Below are 23,581 nucleotides of genomic sequence, written 5' to 3' on the forward strand. Positions count from 1 at the left end.
AAACCTTAACATGGCAGTTCTGATGGATTACTTACCACACAAACATAAGCTTGCATACTACATGTGTTCTTCTCAAGTAGTTAAGACAAAATTATCATATGTTAACAACACTTGTACTTCTTATACTTATTGGTTATTGTCAAAAATTAAATAAAGTTTATTCTTCGAAGATCATTTATCATATTTTCTTATCCCAAAAAGATCTATCGCAGTCGTAAGCATATCAATACTGATAACTTATGGAAATGCTAGAAATGTGTACGTCAATAACAGAATTAGCCAATGAGAAATGAGAGATATAAAGACACTCAGAGCAAACATCAAAATACTGAACTCTCCCCAAAAGGATGCGCCACAAACTTTGATGACCAAGTCGATACACACATTGGCGCAAAACATTAGTTTGTAGAGCCGTGTATTGTCAGACTTTACAAAACTCTAATTGATATTACTAACTATTTTAGCGTATTGTAAGAAATACAAGTTAACATACCTGGAAAACTTCCGATATCGCATATCACCCTGTCTTCATCCTTAACACACTCCTGTAAGTATATTAACATATGATTAGTACCCAACTTTGTCACATCATGTCATTTGACCTTGACATTTTTTCATAACTTGTCTATTATTTAAACAGATACCTAAAGCTAGAGACGATATTTGTTGAGGTTAAAGCTGCTATTTTACAAAATTAATTTTCACTCTCAGACAAGAAATAGAGGTAACTCTAAGACACATCATAGAGGTAACCATAAGACATATCATAGAGGTAACTATAAAACAGGACATAAAGGTAACCATAAAACAAGGCATAGAGGTAACTATAAGAAAGGACATAGAGGTAAATATAAGACACAACATAGAGGTAACTATAAGAAAGGACATAGAGGTAACTATAAGACACAACATAGAGGTAACCACAAGAAAGGACATAGAGGTAACTATAAGGCACAACATAGAGGTAACTCTCAGACATGTCATAGGAGTAACTATAAGAAACAACATAGAGGTAACTATAAGACACAACATAGAGGTAACTATAAGAAAGGACATAGAGGTAACTATAAGCCACAACATAGAGGTAACTATAAGAAAGGACATAGAGGTAACTATAAGACACAACATAGAGGTAACACAAAGATAGTATAAATAGGACTAACTCTAAGACAAAACATAAAGGCAAGTACATGACAAAAAATGAAATTTAATCAAATACGTAACAAATAGAATCTTTATTACAATCAGCTTATCAAATATATCACAGATTACAAGTACAAGTTAACACTGTACCTGAGTTTACTGTACAGTTTCCTTGTAACTATTAGTAGACGTGTAAGCTGGTATTTAACCCTGACTGATAATGCATATTTGTGATTCTGATCATATAAAGAGAAGCAATTAAACTCGGAAGAGAGAGAGAGAGAGAGAGCAGACGGAACCAGGAGAATGTTGTACTTACATAAGATGTGTTCAATAGAGGAGCTGTTAGTGTATAGCGGGAAGAGGAGTTAATGTTCTTCACCAAAAATGTAGCATTGAATCCACCGCTGTAAAAGTTATTATAGATATTTTGTATCCAAGTTTATCACAAGTAAAAACAAGGCGTGTTTGCAGTTAGAATTTTGATAAATTAGGATCATTTGACATAAAAATTCCTTATATTACAGTAGGCGCTTCTACAACAAAAACAATTCATTCCAGGAATGTTTACGTTATAAAGATTTTATGTTGTAAAAACAGTAAAATACATTTAATCGCCGAATCCGCTCCAAGATTTTTCAAACTCACTCCTTTCGACAAACAAAAAAGAAAAAATTCATTCAACCTTTTTAATTTGTGAGCTGTATGATAACTGTAGCGATATTAGTTTGCATCAACAACTTTTCTCTTTTTTATGATCAATTTCAATAGTTTATAAATCATGATTACGGTAATTTTAAAATAATTTGATAGAGAGCGCACACCTTCGACGTTTATTTACAACAGTTTGCTTATTTTTTCTAAACAGCAAAGTCTACTCTACTAAGTAAAACTAATAACAAAGATTTTATAGGTCTACAAGAAATCAAAACAAACTACTTCACAAACAGTGAGCATCAAATTCACACATAAGTATCAGCGACTTCACATTAAAGACATGTTATGTTAATTATTTAGTCTATGTAAAGATGAGAGGCTGAGAAGTATGTAAGCATACGCTTCAACAGGTAAAACGAGGTTAATTTCAACAAACCTGGCAATTGTTTCTGCTAGCTCGGTTTCCTCCAGAACTGGATTCTCTTTGTACTCAAACTCCACAATTTTGGTAACATTTTCATCCAGTTGGATAGTCAGCTTAAATACTCCTAGAGTCTTCTGTTTTGGCATGACAAAACTCACCTCCTGATTTCTAAAACATGGTTCAATCTTTTATAGCGTATGAGCTAAATTGTATAATATCAGAAGCGCACTCTCTACTTTTAGTTCACAGCTTTCACTTCTTATCGTCATGTACATGTACACAATATACGCCATGTGCTTTGACTTACTGATTTGTATCAGGTAGGAGCAGCAGATAGTCAGACAGCTTGGTCTTGCATAAAATAATCAGAAACGAAAAATTATTAATCTACAAAAAGACTGCCAAAATTATAGTAACTACATAATACTGAAATTATTCAGACTTGTTTCTGTATGAGAACCTTCAATCTATACTATATGTTTTTATGTTCACAAGTTGATCCTGTCATTCCAAATTTTAGACTCCCAAAATTATATACCATGATTAATTGCTTTCAAAAGTCATATTAAATTTCGTGTAAGCTTGTTATGGTTTGTCTCACTGATCAATTAAAATAAGTAATAATAATAATAATGAATAAAATAACAATTGCCATAAATATAGGAAACTAAAAAACCATATGGAGAAAATTTGAGAGTACACAAAAGGATATTTACTTTATTTGGTGCGGCAGTTTACCGCTGCCTTGTAAGTACACGGCAAAGCCAACATCTGGTATGTATCCTGTAACAGTCACAACCGTTCCTCCAGCGAGTTGTCCCATGGTAGGATTAACAGAGGTTATCATTTCTGGGCTGACCTTCAGAAATATAAATGATATTTGATGAAAACAAGTGATGTGAGAGAAAGTATTAAAGAATATTACTGGTCGTTTCGAGAAAGGAGAAAACTGGTGCCAGTCCTAACAAAAATGTTGTATAGTCAGAAACATAACGGTATATCGGCAAAGTCAATCTGCTTAACAATGGAAACATTTGACCAGCTGCAACTAAATGTAACCAGTATTAGTCAATCCTAAAACTGATACCCGCAAGGGTTTATATATCTATATACTTTTAGTAGATGGATCCCCAGCATTGCACGGGTAACCAAAAAGGTTTTTCTACTGAAAAGGTACTTCTAATGAACATATTCAACATCAAAATTTACCATTCTAACTTTTAAATAAAGGCAATTGTTTATTTCTGTGTACTGTGCTATTCCTGTTAACTGACTTCATTTCTGTGTAATTCATACCATGCCGGCTGCAGTGCCTACTATAGATCTATACTGATTGCTATAGTCTTGTTGGCTATATGAGTTTACACCTTTGTTTTCACTTATGGGCATGAATTTTTCTTCTGGTATGGCTTTACGAATTGTTCTTCTGGTATGACTTTACGCATAACGCTAGCTGCAGTGTTTAACGTGAAGCCATGAAAGATTGGCATGTATTCCAAGTATTAGGCAAATTTATTCCATGGTGTAACAAGTTGTACAGTGTAGTGTATTGGATAAATAGATGTTCACAGAACTGGAGGTTGTGAGTTCAAATCCAATTTGCAGTGTATTTCTCAGCCTTAAAACTTTATCAATATTAATAATAGCTGGACAGAAGTACAGATGGACGGACAGATGGACAAACATTGAGATTTATATATGAAAACTAGCTGTGCTACCCTGCGTTGCCCAGGTAATAAAAAAGTCTTTGGACAAAAAAATGATTTGTATTTAACATATAACAACATTTCCCATTCTAACTTCAAATTACATATCATGAGAGAAGTGTTCTGTGTAGTTGAAATAAATTAAGAGAAAAATAAATGCAACTGTAAAGATTTTACAACTTTGTCAAAAAACTGTAACTTTCCAGCTGTTAGCCAGGCTTATCGCCAATGGGAAATTCCAGTAAGCTGCTTAATAAGCTAGGCTTCTAATGGCGGTAAGCCATGATTTTGCGTCTGCATTGTTGTCCATCTACAGCTATTCTAATAATTGCTATAGCCAGACAATCAAACCAAGAATACACATACGGACATACTTTGAGAAATATATATATAGATAGAAGATAAAAGATAGAAGATTGGGCAGTCCATAATTGTTTTTTTAAAAACCTTTTTTACATATTGGCCTACTGCCACCAAAAAAAGTAAATCAATCAACCAATAAAAAATGTTTATGCAATGTGATGTTATAAACGCAAAGACAAAAATCTATACGAGGACTTGAAACTAAGTTTAGGTATACATTTTATCTCTTTTGACAAAATATTAAAAGAACTAGCAATATAGTTGTTAAGTGTATTCTTAGATAAGTAACAAATAAAACGGGCACTTCTATCTCATTTGGTACCGTTTACTTGTATATAATTCTGTTTAAACAAAGTCATTTGAGGCTGAGCCAAGCATAAGCTAGCAGTTGGGAAAGCATGACTGAGAAAGAAGATATAAAATAATGACCAAGGTCACGACATTTTCAGCCATATTCAATTACTGAAGCCCGAAGTGTGTACTAACTATTAATATAAGACTAGCATCTTAACCTTTCTTTTCTACAAATTAATGACTTTGACCATAAACTGGTCCAATAAAGAAATCTGTGAATACACACCTCAATACAGCTAGGAAGAGGAAGGTTCCACTCCGAATTGATATCGCATGTCCTGTTTTTAGTGTCAGCTTTGAGTGCCATACCTCGAGGACACGATATAGTAATTGTTTGGCACTGAGTATAATAATCCATTGACGGGATCGCTTGCTCATATCCTGTTGCGGGGGTGAATATGCACTGACTGACTACAAAACAGAGTGAGATGATGCTAGTTTGTCACACAAGATCAAACCTGTTTAACAACAAAATCACAAGTTTCTTCTGTATTTCACTTATAGCATCACAACATTCTTCCATTCCCAAAAAGTCAACCTTGGAAAATCAGTGAAATACTAGAAGGTAGTTAGTTGTCTTTACCATTTGCTTGCATCATATATATGGAGGAGTTGGAGTTGAATTTGTAACTGCCTGGTTCACCATCGGATAATGTACCAATGAGAATTGTGTAGTCTTGAGTCACACCGATGGCAGTTGGTGCATTCAACTCACAAACATCCAGCCCTCCTGTTATCGTCTCGGGCCTCTCCAAGTTTCCTGCGCACACCACATGAGCAAATGAAAGCTTATTAAGAAGTGAGTCTTATCTTTACTACTCGTATGCGTGTTTATGACTAATCTCAGCGCATATTTCGGTAACTGATGCTCGATGTATGTCTATGTTTAATGCCGAGTATAGATACCCATCGATCTTTGCTATTGAATATCGAATATTAAACACTAAATATCAAATACTTAGTATTTAATATTATACAGAGATATACATTACTATACTTTAATATATTTTTATATCTATACTTTAATATACTTTAATATTATTACAGAGATATACATTGCTATACTTTAGTATATTTTTATACTTTTACTTTAATATACTTTAATATTATTACAGAGATATATAGAAACTCCAAAAACTATAATGAAAAGTGAAGTGACAGAGAAGATTGCTCTATTTTATAAACATGAATTTACATTTGTCGTGCAGAAAAACAGAGTTACTCACTTACATACTGAGAGTTATCTACACAATGTTTTACTTGTAAGTTATACGGAATCAGAAACAGTGGTGCACAGTGGTGCAAGCGATGAAGTCCATCATAAGCTTCGCCAGTAGAAAATTGCACTGACTTAACACTACACAGGTGATGATATTTCTCTGATAAACATATGATGCTACCTACCAGCGCAAGCTGAATAGATTTCTTCTCCTCTGAGGTCAAGGAAGAGGAGAGTTTGGGTAGACTTGGATCTAGTTGTAACTATTAACTGGTCTGGTACGAGCCAGTTCAGCTTTTCGGCTAAACCAATTGATGCGGTGCTAAAAGGTCCAGCTGAGAATGGAATGTCTGTCGTAGTATCAACGTCTGCCACGGTACCGACAAGCAGTCGAACTTCGAATGTTTGTAAATCGACAGATGATATAGCGTAAGAGTGAATGACATACATCATAGTTTCATCAGAGTTGACAAGTAAATCATACGGGCTAGGAATATGTTGTTTGAGGCTCGGATGAAGTAGCTGAACAGTGTCGGTAGTGTAGTCGTACCTACAGATCTTTTGGTACCCGAAGTCTAACGTGAGAAGACTTTTGTTTCTTCGTAGAAACTCGATATCGAAGGTTCCAATCATGTAATGTGTATCCGCTGGTTTGACATCTCCTTCAGACATATCAATTAATTGGCTATTTGCTCCTTGGCAATTACCAATAAATGGTCTCACGAAATCTGTCTCCAAATTGTATTCACGGACACAGTTATTTATGTAGTCAGCTACAAGCATGATTGTTTCGTTATACTGCAAGACTGCACTGATCATGGTAAACTTTGCTGTGGTCGAGTTGCCTTCCAAATAGTCCCTCTTTCTTTCATTTGGATCTCCTAAAAACCTTTCAATTGTGCCGTTCAGGTAAAATTTCATAACAGAATAAAGGGAATTATAGAAAAAAGTACCGGGGTTATATCGATCCTCCGTAATAAAGTCAATAGGATGCCTGCTTAACGATCCCATATCGCGATCTATCTCGATGAGATCACCCACAGAAACTTGGACCGGACATCTTTCGCATAGCTGATTACCTTGATTGAGGAGGAAAGTTTTATTCAAAGAAACAGTAGCCGCAGTAGATGTTGGTTTGTCGGACTGCATAGTGAAGTTCATCGCAGGGGCACCAGTGTTGAGTTTAAACAAGGCAGGGCTTGAAATATTCCCATCATGTTCTCGTGTTGACATGTACACAACTCCGCTTCTTGTCACAGTTGAAGCAATAACATCACTCAGTTGGCAATTAGCCTGAGATCCAGTGGTAGTAGTAGTAGTAACTCCAGTTCTTCCTGCAAAGTTACCAAATGTTTAATATATTCACCAGGATTGTGGTTGATTAATCACTATGTTTCCATAATGCGCAGTACTGCGATGCAGCCCCTCCGAAGTCAAGGGGATTGTACGTTTACATGCTGCGCAGTGTTTTTCAGCAAATTAGCCAGAGAAGAGAAATTGTATAAATCGAATCGCCTGATGGAGAAATAGAATCGATCATGGATACCGAACATCAGAAACAGTCTATTTATGCTTCCGTCGTCATTATACTTTCATTTACAATACACATTCACAAGGTTTTACAAACCTTAACACAATTTTTACAAAGTAATATATTTTTAATAAGTATTTTTAAGTAATATATTATGTAACATTACTTTAAGATTTGCCACCTATTTTTCGAAAAGTGTTGGCATCGATAACAAATTCTAGGAAAGTAATCACCTCATCATCCTCGTGGGTGCATAATTAAATTTAAGTGAAAGAAGATCAGAAGAATAGAAAAAAACTAGCACTAAAAATGTAAATGTACTAGTTTATGGCCCTCGATGAATCTGCCTCCACAACAAGAGAGCTATGCGCAGCCACTGCGCAAATGCCGTTTCTTTGCTGCGAATTTGCACTGGCTTTGCACTGATCAGTGCGCAGTAATTTCACTGCGAAGATGCCGTTTCCATGATTCGAAGAGGGCGCAACTCCGAAGTACTGCGCATCATGGAAACATAGTGATTAATGCGCATTAGAAACTACATTAAGTAAATCATGTCTATTCCAACTGTTCACAAATGCCATTGTCGTATGCTGACATCTAGCGCGCATCCACACAAGTGTACCAGCAGTGGGCTATTTGATTTGAGGAAATAAAAGTGGTACTAGCCACTACTCTTTAGTTTTTAGGACACGTTTTTTGACAACCGCATGTCTTTTTTTTGCAATCACGACCAGATGACCAACATTTTGGTTATTAAAGGAAATAGTACACGGGTTACGATAACAAACAAGTTTACAAGTGCTGACCCAACTACAAGCGTTACCAATAAGAAGAGCTCTGTGTCATTACCACTGCTAACTTAAAATTTAATAGTGACTTACTCGTCCCAAAACGTGCTTTGTGACCACATTAAAGGTGAACTTACACAAAAAATTCTGTAAATTCAGTTAGAGAGTATTGGTTTTTTCTTATCATTTGTGATTGTTTTTGATGTTTGAGGTGATCTGACTGCCAGAATGTTTCAATAGTAAAATCGACAAAAATTTAACGTTGTTAAAACACTCTACTAAAAGTCTGTTAAAAGATTTACTAAAAGTTTGCGCGAGTTCATCTTTAAAGGTTTCACTCGGATAATCTTTAAATGTAAAAATACACAAATGGCAGAAAATGTAATACGTAGTATGATAACTCCAGCACAAACAGAGATTACAACACAAAATGTTTTCTTGCTTAAAATTAATAACAGCAAGCAATGCTTTGAGCGTCAAAATAGCTCAGGCAGGTTATAACATATATTACGAATAACAAAGTGAAAAGGTACGTTCAAAAGCTATCTTTTGTAGCCTCTATAGGAGAACAGTTAAACACTGTTATAAACCTCAAACAGTTGGTGTGTTTCATTGTTGCACAACACACTTGTCATAATGAAAAACTCTAGGAGTTTATGTTGTCTTGGAACTTAGTAAACAGCTAGCCACACACTTGTTCTTGGGTGTCAATAAACGAGGCATGGAGAATATTTCTGCAGAATGGCTTTCATGCAGCTCACGGTGAACTTATCACTGAAAACAAGACTATTTTCAGATTGGCAGCAAAAAATTTTTCCCTGTTTTCAATCAAAAGCTGATGATTTTCAAAATATAAATTTGGAAACTTTGCTGCATAGAGACCAAAGTTGCAAGTTATCCCAATTTATGATATAACTTTATAATTCCTGATTGCTGTCTTTTTTATTCTTTCTTTCTTTTGGGATGTAATGAAAAATATAATTTTTTTGATGATTACCAGTGCCAATAAAAAATTATACATATGTATACATGAGAAGGTAGTTAGGCTGAAGAAAATTAAAGAAAAGGCTAAAACAAGGATGACAAATCCGTTGAGTGTAGTGAAGGCGAAAATTATGTGCAAAATATATTTTCAAGATTTGTTCCCATTTTGTTCTTTTATCACTTTCTGTACCGACAACACATGTATTTGTTCATTCAAGTCAAAATTTTTAGCTTCCATTATTATTGTTAAAATGAAAATGACATTATTTTAGAATGTCTATGTTTAAATGTGTATTTTAGAAAGCCGAGAGCCACAGCCTCTTTATGATATGAAACATGCGCTTTTGAATTAAAAGCACCAAATTAAATTTGGATTGAAATCCTTTGGAACTAAATATAATAGCAATAGAAAATAGAAGTAAATGATTTGTAATACTGAGATTTGCTTTTTAATAATTTTTTAAAGCAATGGAAATTTGAGACTGCATGAAGAGGTCAGCTTTAGGTTGAGCCAAATGTTTTTTTAAAGTGGCTTAGATTTCATTTCTAAAACATAGTCACTGAACACACGAATTAGTAAAAAACCATAAAATGAGGAACTCGTGAATATGTGTGACATCACTAGCACTCACACCAGCAACCTCATACAGTTCAACAACTATCATAAACATCTTTTCCTTTAGTTTGTAAAAAGTCTATACGCCTTGCATTGTGAAGGCTAGCTCAAATGCCACGTAGGCAGATGAACTATATTCGAGCTTGTTTTGGTCCAGGTTGAAAAAGAGTGGTATGATAATAACAAGTACTTGTCTCATTGTGACACCCTATTGGCTTATTCTAAGATACACGCAGATTTTTAATTATGACTGAATTCAGGCTTGATTCATAAGTGATCTTAAACCATAAATATAATAAACCATAGACATACCATTAGGTTTATTATATCTATGTCATAAACACTCACAAAATTGCAAGCGAATTTGTGCTTCTGTTTTGCGACAGTATAGTACTACATTTTAGGTAGACATTGATGGACTCCACATGACAACTGTATGAGTAGTTTTTTATCTCAAGATACGCAATAGCAGCGCTAACTTGAGACAGTAAACTTGTACATATACTAAATAAATAATTTTACTAGTTACTAGCTAGTAGTTAATAAGTTAGACCAAAAATGGTGACTCGTACCTTGACAGCTAGCTAACACCTTTTTCTCCATGAGGTTAACAATTACTAGTGCCTTGTTGGTTCCTCCGTGTCCTAGAATCACCTGGTCTGGAACAAGCCATCTAATATGCTCCACCGCTCCAACCGTGGCCGTTGCGAATGGTCCTGGCACAAGAGGTCGATTGTCCAAATCGTCCACAAAAACCGATTCTCCAACGAGACGAGTAAGCTCTCGAGATTGCAGGTTATATACGGAGAGGCCATACGCATGGGCTATAAATAGCTTCTGCTCATCGCTACTCAAAAGTAAGCTAAACGGATTGGCTAAACTCCATGACTGTTGCGTAGTGAGCAAGGGCTTTGCCTCATCATTCACTACATCGTACACTGACAACTGAAAAAAAAGATAGTCGCACATGACAAAGTAATTTTTGGACTCTACATATTGAAGAGAAAGAACACCTTGAAGGAAGTTGCTGTTTCCTGGAATAACGTCCCCGTCATTCCAAAGACCATGAGTCGCCTTGCTGCTTCGACAGGCACCAATCAGAGGTCGCACAGAGTCTGTTTCAAAGTCATATTCTCTTATGCAATTATTGAGAAAATCTGCGATGGCCAGTTTCGTTTGGTTGTATTGAACAAAATCTAATATCGACGTGAATAAGGCCACTGACGAGTTGCCCTCTCGATATGTGTTGCGGAAAGTTCTAGAAACATCTCCGAGTAAGCGCTGAAGAGGCATCCCGGGAGTATATTTCATTAGACCACTGGCTATCGACAAAAAGAATGTTCCTGGATTATACCGATCCTCTTTAACACAGTGTATAGTTTGATCATCATTGCTAAAGTTGCCATAATCTAGGTTGACACCTTCAAGTTCTCCAAAGCCATAAATGTTTGCCAGCTCAGAACGGCTAAAATAGAACACAGAGATTGAACTATTATTATTGATTTTAGTAACCCAGCATTCTTGCGGTGAAAACAAGATCTACAAGCATTTTTTAAAGCTTATCTAATCTTACAGATGGCTCTGTTGTAATTGAGTAGATTAGCCTTATGAACTTATGATGATTACCGTCCCACCGTCCCATCCTTATGATCAGGATGGGACGGTGATGAGAGATACGCTTGACTGGTCATTCAGAAAACTGATATTCATAAAGATAAACTTGCACAGAATTTTATTCGATTTTATCAGAAATTATCGGAATTTTTCTATCATTTGCGATTGTTTTTTTATGTTTGAGGTGATCTGACGGCCAGGATATTTATAGATTAACTTTGACAAAAGTTGATTGCGATTGAAATGCTCAAAAAAGAAATATGTGCGAAATGACATCACTAGTTGCTATCGTTGCTATAGTTGATATCGGCTATTGTATTCAAGTTGCAGCGTTACATGTCTCTATTCTGTTTGGTCTCTTTGCAACTATAGACATCATAAAATAGTACTTTCGCTTCATCTGAGCATTTTAACTGCAATCAAATTTTGTCAATTTAAATCTTGAAACAGGTCACCTCAAACATCAAAAACTATCGCAAATGATAAAAAAACGGATATTTTTTGATAGAATTTATTAAAACTTTGTGCAAATTTATTTATAAGCAATAATCTTAATTATTTGTATAAAATGGAAGTTTACGATAAACAAATAAACATGCTAGCAATATTATACACATTATATCAGCTGAGGGTAAATATTTCCTTTGGCTATGAAGCAATGACAATAGTAACATCATATCACCTGTATCAACAACTGCAATGACAAGTAAGTAAATACACATACCTATCGTCGCTGAAGGTAGCTGCTGTTGCTGGCTTGCAGATAGCAATGATAACAATTAGGAGTGGCAGAGGAACATTGTATGAGGTAAACGATGTCATGTTGCACGCAGGTTCACCAGGACTTCTTTCTGATCTACTAAGATGAAAGACAGCTATAAGAACTCACCAGGAAGAATAATAAAACGTGGAGAGAAAGATGCCAAAAAACATACACTAGTTTGTGGACTCTCAGTACATATTTTTGTGTTATTGTGCTTATTCAGCTTTACGTAGCTTTATGTATAGCCTTGACCTTGTATATTGAATGCTTAATTTATGAGCGATCAGTCTGTTTCCTGTAACTATTTAGTGAAGACATACACACATTAAACTGTCTATTCATTAAAACTTTATCTTATTAATCAAAATATTATACGGTGTCAGCAGTGGGATACGAACCTAAGCCCCTGAAGGAACTGGTGCATCTTTAATTTTTTCTATCCAGTGTACAAGAGACAGATATAGCAAACATATATGTATTCTATATTCTTTAACTGGCAATCAAATATTAACACTTTCCTATTAATCAACTCTCCAATGAGAGCTGAAAAATAATTATAGCACTTTTCAACCAGTCCACATTCATTAATTTTCCTGATGCTACCACTTCTCCGACCAGGTCTATTGCTGTTAATATAAGCACTACTTTTCAAGCCCATTTAAAAACAACGTCTGGCTAATAAGCCATCGTCGTATGGTCGGTCGGTAAAGTTGAAGCCAGACCTCTTACCAAGGAATTAAGGTCTATTAAAATCACAAACCTCCGCCAAGTCTAAACAGCTAAAAACAGTCCGCTTTTACCTGATGACAAGACAGAAAAGCCTGATACAGTTTAGAGATGAACTTACACAAAATTCTAGTAGATTTATCTTAAATAGTAGGTATTTTTCTATCGTTTGTAATTGTTTTTGATGTTTGAGGAAATCTACCCGCTTTTCAAGATTTAAATCATTTCAAGATTAAAATAGACAAAACCTGATCACAGTTAACACACTCCGAAAAAGAAATACATGACGGAATTCTAGCTATTGCGTTCAAGTTTCAGCGTTACGCGTCTCTATTCTATCGGTCTCTTTGCCCAAGTGCAACTATAGTCGTCACAATCGCACTTTCGCTTGAATCAGAGCGTTCCAGCAGAGATCTTTTTCAAACTATTAGAGAGAGAGTCAAAAAGACAGACAGAATAGGGAAACGTAACGCCGCAACTTGAACGCAGTAGCTGATATCAACAATGAGAGACAGGCAGCAGCGGGCAGCAGCGCAACTAGTGTTATTATTAAGGCGTGTATTTTATCTTCAGAACGTGTTAACGGTAATCAAGTTTTGTCAATTTTAATCTTGAGACATCATTGCAGGTTGATCCCTTCAAACATCAAAAACAATCACAAATCATAGAAAAATACCGACTATTTATGATAAAATCTGCTAGAGTTTTTGTATAAGTTCATCTTTAAATCGAATAAAAGCCAACTAACATTCTGTGACAGCGTCAGCTTAAATTCTAATTAATTCTTATGACTTTACTTGATTATTTTATATAATTACTTTGTTATGCTTCTTTGTAGTCGACCGTTAACACACTGATATGTATGCAGCAGTCATACTAGATCAAATATAACGTTATACTACTGCAATAAACTGAATTTGAAGTATTGTGTCAGGCTTGACTTAATGACACAGAGTCAGACTGACTATACTATGAGAGTAAAACAGACTATTATATGACAAATGGAGGGTTAAAACCAAAATCTCACATTAATCTCTTTGTCCTAATGATTAAGTATAAACATTAGTTATAGTTATACATCGGTTATAAACATTATTTGAATATGCTGCTGGTAACCTACTGCTTAGCGTTTATGAATGTGACATTGCGTCATCATTTTATAACAGTTTGATTACAGTTTATGAAGTTAAACATTTTTTTTGGGCAGTCCATAATCATTTTTTATAGAAAAATTGTTTTACATATGGTACTGTTAAAAAAATTAACAAATAAAAATATATTGCTAGGTGGCGTCATAAAGGCAAAAGCAGAAACTTATACAGGGAAGACTTGAAACTACTAAGTTTAGATGTACATCTTATCTCTTTTGAAAAAATATTACAAGAATCAGCAATATTATTGTTGAGTGCATTCTTATAAGTATAAAATGAAATCATCGGCGCACCCGGTTGTCATAGATTTCACTCAAATGTCACTTCTCATTTATAGCAAGCAATGTACTGACTAAATACCATTCCGTACTTTGACCTTTGGTTAAAGCCTGACTGGGAAAGTCATTAAACATCTGATAGTTTAAAAAACAGAAATAGGCAATCGAAGCTGAGATTGAAAACATATTCACTTAAGTTTGAGAGAACTGCACTTTTCAACCATTTAAACGATTTTTTTCAAGGAGATTCAAAAATTGGATTGATACAAGTTATTTATTCTAGCTAAATCAAATCAAGAAAACATGCACTTTCTCACTAAATTATTAGAATGAATCGTATTTTGTAAATACTGCTTTTTCTTCCTTTTGGCGTGTAACAAAAAACAATGATTTTGCTGATGTTTACTAATGCTAATATAAAGTCATATATACATGTATAAGTTATACGTACAAAGTTATACATACATGTACGTGTATAAAGACTGGCATGTAGAAAGCAGCTGTTCAACTGGGCAACACTCAATCCTAATAACTAAACAGTCATTCTACTCTCTGTAACACTTGCATATCAGTGTTAATCACAAAAGTGGAGACCACTCATAAATAAATTATTCATAACTGACTCATAGCTGACTGTATTGTCCCCATCTATAATCTTTTTATAAACGCTCACCCTAAATTGCGAAACAGTGAATAGAGTTCCTACAGGAACTGGTAACAAGCTTAGGCAAAGTTTTTGAAAATGCCTTGTTTCACAGGAGTATCACATGCCACTTTATGAGGCATATAATAGTTGCTAATCGTGCTTGTTTCACTCACGTTTGCTATCCGTGGCTGAAAGTGGCTGAAAGTATTTAGTATTTGAGCCAGTGAAACATGCGACTGACTTAAACAGTTCGCTGCCATAATTGCATCATATTATCTTGAAAGTAAAAACTGAAGTGCTTTGAAATAGCCATCACTGACAGGTTTCTCTTGTACTTTTAATTAGTCCTAACTATTTTAAACAACATTCTACCTACCTGTATTCAGGAGCAAAAATATAACTTCCACATAGGAGCCGAACCGAGCGACGTCTGTTCATTAGCTATCCAGCATCTCGTGAGACAAACACCAAACCGAACAACAAAGAAAGACAACTGCGAGTACCATTCTGGGAAACCACAATCGCTAATCTTTTTTGCTTGCCAATATACCAAGTTGGTGAAGATTCCTTCTGTAGTTTACAAGCCTTCGACAGAGAAAGGAAACGCTTCAGTGAAATTGATTGACAGCCTCGTCGGGTGAACGGCTCACACTTGAATGATACTTTCAGTTGTTGCTACACAAAAAACAAATGACACTCGGTTTTGTAATGTTGACGAGGTACAGCTGCATCAGATATGAGCTACTGAATGAGGTCACATTGTAGAACCCAGGCTACTAAAGTGGACATATGAAAACAACAGGCTGGAGCATGGCTTGCGCAAGTGTGAAATTGCAGATATTTGTTTATCATCGTATTACCAAGAATGAGCAGATGAGTGTGGAATTCTCAGTGAATCGATGAGTTAGGCTAATTGTTAAACAACACCTAAAATGTTATAAACAGAGCCTCGATTCTGTTTATATATATACATATATGTATATATATATACAGTAGGTATACAAATAGGTATACATATATGTATACCAATATCTATACATATAATATGTATGCATGTATGTATACAAATAGCTATACATATATGTATACAAATATGTATACATTAAGGTGTACATATGTGTATACATATAGCTATATGTATATGTATACATATCGTTGTATGTATACACATATGTTCACATATAGGCCTACATATGCGTATGTGTATATGCATAGGTATACATACATATACATGTGTGTATACATATGCTGATATGTAAAATTAAAAATATATCTAATCCTATAGAGTTTATTGCTATTTCTATCATCTTCACTGGTTTCAGACCTACACAGTGGCACAAACTTCGAGGATGCTCTTTGGTATCTCAGTAGACATATTGTAGACACTGCTTTGAATTTTACAAATAAACTGATGATAACTCAAAAACAATCTAGCAACCTTATTGGATGTAGAGTGGCTCAAATTAGTGTGCCAGAACCACATCTACTCCATTAGATCAACTTAGCCAGAGTTCACCAGAGTTCACCACCTCCAGTTCTGGAATTCGAATTAGCTGGATGTTACCAATCAAGTGTGGTAAGTAGATAATTAACTATTCTAATGTTGGTAATTATCTGTCTGAGCGTTTTTCCACCTCAACTCATGGTTCTGTCAACCCAACAGTAAGGAACATTCCGGATGGCCTTTAGAAAGCAGCAAATAAATCATGAGAAATTCAAAATGAGTCATAAAGTACATATTGTTTTAGTACAGTGCATATATACTGAACACATTTTACCATTATCAATGCCATTCTGTGTGTACTTCTTTTTTAAAACAATGTTATGTGTAGAGGAATCATGAATCAATGAAAGTTTAGTTGTGATAAATTTGCACATTAAGTCTCTCATGTAGTAAACCATTTGACCGGAAGCTATTGATTATGAATAAGGGAGTTGTCAATTTGTCCCATCCAGTTCAGTATGCGACACTTTCATCCGAGCTATACACTGACAATACTTTGTAATTCTGGTTTAAGAGACTGTCTTTTGAAGTAATTCATGTTGGCCATAAACAGGATGCACAAAACAAAGGTCTAAAACGAACAGACCCTGAATTTAGGACAACACATTGCACAGAGCACCAATGTTGACCCGTGATAGCTAGGCTATCAATCTTTGTGGTTGTGGTAGACAAGCTGTCAAACTGCTGTACCAAATGGCCACATATGCTATACTGGCATATGTGGCCACATATGATATACATGGCCACACTCCAGAGAGAAATTGAACAAAATAAGATGCTTCTTTAGACTTGAGGACTAACGAAATAGCTTACAAGAAAGATGAGGAAACTTTTTTACTCTATCAGGTAAAGATATGCATCAACTTTATGCCGAGTCATATTCCTAAAGCATCTTTACTGAGTGATGCATAGATTTATAGAGAACTAGTACTCTGGCAGTGTGGTGTACACTGAAATATTATCAAATGTAATAACTATGTGCATAATTATTCCACCATGACTGGTACAGTTGTTAATGTGGGTTCAATGTGCTGAAAGCTGGAAGTTCAATCCCATACCATGAAACCTTTTTTCCAAACCTGCAACCGGGGCTTCGCAGAGATTGGCTATTTTATAACATTGTGCAGGAAAGGGTTAACAATATAATAATAAACTAGTTTAGCCTAGTTACGTGGAACAAGGGAATATTTTCAAACATGCAGAAGAAAAGTCGGGAGCTATCCACTTTTACTTCTTAAAGACTTAATGAGGCTGATGAAATACTTTCAGCTGGTGGTGTCTGAAATATAGTATAGAACTGTGAGGGTAAGATTGTTCTATCCTGTTAATAGGAAATGTGTTTATTTGTTGCCTTGAAGATTACAGTGGCTTAATGTTTATCTCTTTGACCTTGCTCTTCGACAGCAAGGCTCATTTTGGGACCGGCCTGCCATACAACATACTCTATACGCTCTGTTTTCCCAGTCAATTTTGTGCTATAAATGTTATACGACTGTAAAAGCTATATGGCTACTGTTAACAGCCCAAAGAGACATACACAACAGTGTACATTTGTAACAGAGTCGCCCTTCAGTCAACACAGTGCATTACTTAACTCTAGATGTTGTCTCCTCAAAATTTCTCTGTTTTTTGTACAACTTAACTGTCAGTCCTGAATCTTAACCACATTCTAGAAGTAGAAAAAAGGTGTCACATTACAATAGATAAAAACTGTTCAATGTTAGCAGAGTAATCTAGCGATGTGTTTAAACTCTGTCTTCCTATTTTCAAGATTACTAGCCGCCTTCTTTATTGCGTAATGAGTGGTTAACCAGCCATTGTTTGTCTTTTTTTCTACTAAAAGTATTTGGTCATATGATCCCAGACAATGAGTCACTCCATTGTGTCAGCCAGTAGCAGACAAGAAAAAGGAACCAATGAGATTCATCATGGAACAATTTCAGTTGTAACTAATGCAGCTAGCCTGAATATATTTAGCGACTATTTAGTACATATATATGTCTATCAAATAGACTGATATACGTGTATTTTAGATATATAGTAGATGAACTGTGAAATAGTTAACAATTCATGAATATGCGTGCATTGCTAGATTTGGGACTCCAAATGTGATTCCAATATATTGACTAATGGAGAAAATTAACTTTGCACTTATAACATGTCATCCAGTTTTAAGTATGAGGCATAACAAGTGGAATTGAAAAATTAAACCCAGGATCTAAAGCTGTGGGTTTTTAAATATTCATGTACACGTATATGTACAGCACTATTATATGTAGCTAATAATTAGTACATGTAGGTTTATACAGGTTGGTGTACTGGGATAGAAGACCGTACAACTCTAAAGATATGTTGATATACATATATATACTCAAAAGTATCTCCTGTACAGCATTTAATTGTTAGTCACCATATTACTTCGTACTATATTATATATAGGCCATATATTATATTGTACGAGTATTATATTATGTATATTAAAATACAAATTTTATATTATAGTTATTATATATATTATACTAGCATTGGCACTCAAAACTGTCCAGGTGATGGAGGTAGTTACAACCATATATTAAAATAGATCTATTTATCTTCAAATTATTTATCTTCTATATATTTATACACAAATTTCATCTGTCTGTCTGTCTGTTTGTCTGTAATAATTAAACTGCAAGCATGTAGATAGAAGCAAAACATATAAACCTTATACAACCTCTTTTGGGGAAGCTAATTACTTTATTTGGATTTGGGTCCTCTTTGTAGAATCTAGTAACTAGTGGCCAATTTTGTGAACCCTGAATAAGAGAACTGAGAGTTATCTCCCCTTTCCATGAAGTAATTTCAACAGCTTCGTTGCAAGACTTTTTTACTTACTTTAAGCAAGCAAAAGAAATTCAGAATAAAGGAAAAGGATGTATATTAATATACATCCTTTTCTTTCTTTCTGTTTATAAATAAACTCTTAGGCTCACATCACTCGGTCATTTCACCCAGTAATAGGCCTATATATAAAATATACACACTAATGGATAAGAATGTTCCCAAATAGAAGTTTCTTTCTTTAGATAAGACAACAATGAATAAATATACCTTTTCCATTCAGATGACTAATTTATCAAAATTATAAATTGTTTTTTAAACTATTGTGGAGAAAACTCTGCCTTGTGTTACCACGCTTACTTTCATTAAATTGATGTGGTAAAAAAGCGGTGTAAAAGTCTTCTGAAACATGGAACCAACCTTCGCTCACATGCAAGTAATGCCTAAAATCAAATATCTCTCAGTTCCTTATACTTCTGTTTATAGGTTATAGTTATATGGTTACAGTGAAAAAGGGCCCACAAAATGCACAAAATAGGACCTTGATCAAAGTTGAAATAGCATAATTAGCTTCCCTAAAAAGAGTTGTATAAGATTCATTTGTATTCTTTTACCTAAATATCTGCAGTTTAATTTCTATAAGCAAACAGACAGACAAACTGTGTTTTACACCCCTATATATAGATTATATTTTATTATGTAATATTATATCAGGATGTTTCATATTTTTTTACCTAATTGCTTCAAATTAATTAATTTAGTAGTTCGGGTATTGCTATTGTTTAAAAAACTCACATGATCAACAGGCTTTCCCAAGCAGAGGCCTAAGTATATTGTATGCCTAGTTAATTACCTTTGTCATTTGCTTAGATATAGCTGTTATTGATCAGCCTGATTCTGTGCTGTTTATTAAAAAATACTACCGGTAATTAATTTACAAACTGACACCAAGGGCTGGTTGTCACTAGTTGGCACCTGACATGTCACTAGCTATCATCTGACATGTCATTGTTAGTACCTGACATGTCAACTAAATTTCTGCTGAAATGGCTATTCAGACAAACTAAAGTTGCTTTAGACTTTGAAGAACTTTTAAAGCATTTTAAAACAACTAAATAGTCACAAATTTTATCTATTAAATTGTGAAAAACCATTCGGAAATGTAAAACTTAAAAAATATATTAATATATAATAAAAAGAACTTGACTCAGACGGTATATACAAATAAAGCATTGTCTTAGAGTTATGTTTATGCATAAAATTATCGCTGATTATTTCTGAAATAAACAAAAGGAAGTACATTTTAAAAGAACGTGATTACTTCACAAGCAGACGATAATCTCAAGTGGCTAGCTTATCATGACATTAATCAAGTGAAGATGCTAATCCACCACTTTGAATAGCTTAAGAAGATCGGAACAGTTGGATTAATGCTCACGTAACTAATCTTTTCAACTCTGGAAGCCAAACTCATCAATCACTAAAACATAGCTTTCCTTTTTCCGATACTTTTTTTAAATAAATACTTATTAGTTTTCCCTCATATAATTTCTAATTAGCCGAGAAGCCTATGTTATGACGTATCATCAGGAACTAATTATGCAGACCCTCTATGTAATCCTAATGGTTTGACACGGAGAGATAATATTGTAATACAGTCTGGTCATAGTGACTAGTAATTGCCATACAACCATAGCTAGAGTTGATTAGGATTATGTAAGTACATTTCTCTTTTGCAATTCTTCCTAGTGAAAATACTTTGCGATGTCTGGGAATTGAACTGAAGACCTTCACCACTACTATTCCCTTTAAACTCGTAAATGACATACGATGACCGTATCAATGAGCAAGAAAAAGGAATTGCTGAGATTCCAGCGTATGGCACGAGGCTCTCGTATGTATCATACAAGACGGAAATCATTCTGCAAGGCTGTACTTACGCTGTGTGAAATATTAATTAATTGTTGTGCAATCTTATTACCCTGTTTATAGTTTTCAGGTTGTATGATGAGCAAACAGTTGAAAATTTATGGCAACAGTGAACTTTGAACTGTAAAAACTAAATTTAAAAAACTATGTAAAGGTTTCAAGGTATATAAGAATAGTAATAAATAATAATAAGTAATTGCACCTAAAAACAAATAGGTCTCTGACCTATTTTTTTGCATTTAAACTGCACTATACCTTATGTATTTTCAGCTTCTCCTAGTCCAGGAGTCAGCAACCTGCGACTCCCAGCCGCATGCGGCTTTTTCATCTCCTCGCTGCGGCTCCTTCTGACTTTAGATTTTTTTTTACATTTTTAGGTTTTTTTTACGTTATGCTAAGTAATTCACAAAAATATAAAATTTTTATCACTAGATTTTGTAATATAATTTAAAAATTGGTAATTATGTTGATAAATCAAACGATATCACTTGTTATGCATCATTATTTATGCATCGATAAAATCGCCAAAATTACACCAGCCAGCAAACTATGGCGAATACTAAAAAAAGAGACGGAGGAAAACTGAACATTTAATCCTACGTGGGCTGATTCATTTGCTTTCACCGCGGATGAGACTGGTTCACCAGTTTGCTTAATATGTAATGAGAAATTTGCAAACAAAAGGTCAAATGTCGCAAGACACTTTCAGAATAAACATGCAGCCTTTGCTAAAAAATATCCAGAGAGAAATAACAAAAAAAGGCTGTTTCGGGATTGATGCAAAAAGCTAATTTGAGCAAAAATCATTTCAAGAAGTGGGTGATGTCCGCAAATTTAACTCCATATGCTAGTTTTGTGGCCGCTCAAGAAATAGTCAGGCAAGGAAAGCCGTTCACTGATGGAGAATATATAAAAGAATCATTCGTTAAGAATGATTCTTTTATATATTCTTAGTCGGCTGCAGTTAAAATTTAAGTTTGGCGTTTTGTTAAAACCAGGACTGAATTAAACATAAAGTTGCAATTTTTTTTGAAAGTAACCTTAAAAGCACCTTGAATTTTTTAAAATTGGGTTTTTTTATGTTGTGGCAGCAGTTTCAAAGTTTGTGTTTTGTTTTTTGTTGATCTTTTGTTTGTCTGTCATCAATGTTTCCAGCTATAGCGGTTAAAATTTTGCAGTGAAAAATCCCCACCATATTGGAATTGAACTCATTGTAAGTATACAAACATGCGCAGCTAATCACAAGGCTAAACCTTCCTTATTTGATTCAGCTTATCTATACGAGTGAAGCTAAATATGTACATCTTATTATGAACTAATATTACTTGTAGCGTTGGTTTTTCGTTTAAAATTGAACTTTGTTTTAAAAGCCGTTTAAACTCCATTCTTCATTTTTTGTAGTTTTTACGTGTGCCATTTAAATTTCAAATGTTCCGTTATAGCGCAATTGCATAGGCCCAATTTCAATCTTCAATTTCGGTTCTTGCAAAGAGCAATCACTAAAACTTGCAAAATTGAAAAATGTTCACATGGACATTTTTGAGTAGAAATCGGCTCTACGTTTTCTCTCAGTTTAGTCAGACAAAGTGCCCTCATACCCTCTCTCTCAGTTTAGTCAGACAAAGTGCCCTCATGCCCTCTCTCTCAGTTTAGTCAGACAAAGTGCCCTCATGCCCTCTCTCTCAGTTTAGTCAGACAAAGTGCCCTCATGCCCTCTCTCTCAGTTTAGTCAGACAAAGTGCCCTCATGCCCTCTCTCTCAGTTTAGTCAGACAAAGTGCCCTCATGCCCTCTCTCTCAGTTTAGTCAGATAAAGTGCCCTCATGGGCCTCACTGATTTATTTACTTTCGAAATCTCATTTGTACGGTTGTGCCAGTATCAACTATCGAGAAGTACCAGTATAGTCGTACTCGAAATTTTCATGGATAGCTTCTGCAGCAACAGTAACCTTTTTTATATACACACTTTCATGTATTCTTTGTTATTATTAATTCAATATATTAATTCAACATATTGATGATTTTTTTTAAAGTTTGTTTTAATTGTAATCAATTCACTTTTCGTTGTAACCATTGTAACAAAACATACTCTATCTAGCCATTACTTGCTAATTATTTCACATTTAAACACCTTTACAGTTGTTTTAGTTTTTCTTTTAGTTTATTTGAATTGTACAAAACACTTTTCTCGTGATAAGAAGTTTAAAAGTTAGATCGGTAAATGCTGTATATGTTAGAAAAAAATTAATTTTCTGTGCAAAGACTTTTCTATTTTTTGAGCAACGTCGGGCACTCACCTAGTCATAACATAATAGTAAAATAATTGAAGGAAAAACAAACTATGAAATGTAAATTTCAGCCTTTCC

General features: G+C 34.6%; 1 protein-coding gene across 3 annotated transcripts in view; it reads right to left on the bottom strand.

The window, feature by feature from the left end:
• The window catches only part of LOC137405522 (hepatocyte growth factor receptor-like), a 63,449-nt gene that overhangs the window by 10,462 nt on the left and 29,406 nt on the right, over nucleotides 1–23,581 (bottom strand). Inside the window, exons 1-10 of one of the 3 annotated variants that reach the window (XM_068091823.1) lie at nucleotides 15,340–15,600; nucleotides 12,124–12,255; nucleotides 10,358–11,250; nucleotides 6,052–7,200; nucleotides 5,231–5,407; nucleotides 4,874–5,058; nucleotides 2,941–3,083; nucleotides 2,237–2,392; nucleotides 1,463–1,550; nucleotides 494–545 (exon numbers count right to left, since the gene is read on the bottom strand). In XM_068091823.1, coding sequence (XP_067947924.1) covers nucleotides 494–545; nucleotides 1,463–1,550; nucleotides 2,237–2,392; nucleotides 2,941–3,083; nucleotides 4,874–5,058; nucleotides 5,231–5,407; nucleotides 6,052–7,200; nucleotides 10,358–11,250; nucleotides 12,124–12,255; nucleotides 15,340–15,401 — 3,037 coding nt within the window. In that variant the 5' untranslated portion in view covers nucleotides 15,402–15,600. Of the gene's footprint in view, nucleotides 1–493; nucleotides 546–1,462; nucleotides 1,551–2,236; nucleotides 2,393–2,940; nucleotides 3,084–4,873; nucleotides 5,059–5,230; nucleotides 5,408–6,051; nucleotides 7,201–10,357; nucleotides 11,251–12,123; nucleotides 12,259–15,339; nucleotides 15,601–23,581 lie in introns of those variants that run through there. The other 2 variants (XM_068091821.1, XM_068091824.1) reach the window with 2 other exon arrangements.

The sequence above is a fragment of the Watersipora subatra genome, chromosome 9 (genome assembly GCF_963576615.1).
Source record: "Watersipora subatra chromosome 9, tzWatSuba1.1, whole genome shotgun sequence".
NCBI classification, from domain to species: Eukaryota; Metazoa; Bryozoa; class Gymnolaemata; order Cheilostomatida; family Watersiporidae; genus Watersipora; species Watersipora subatra.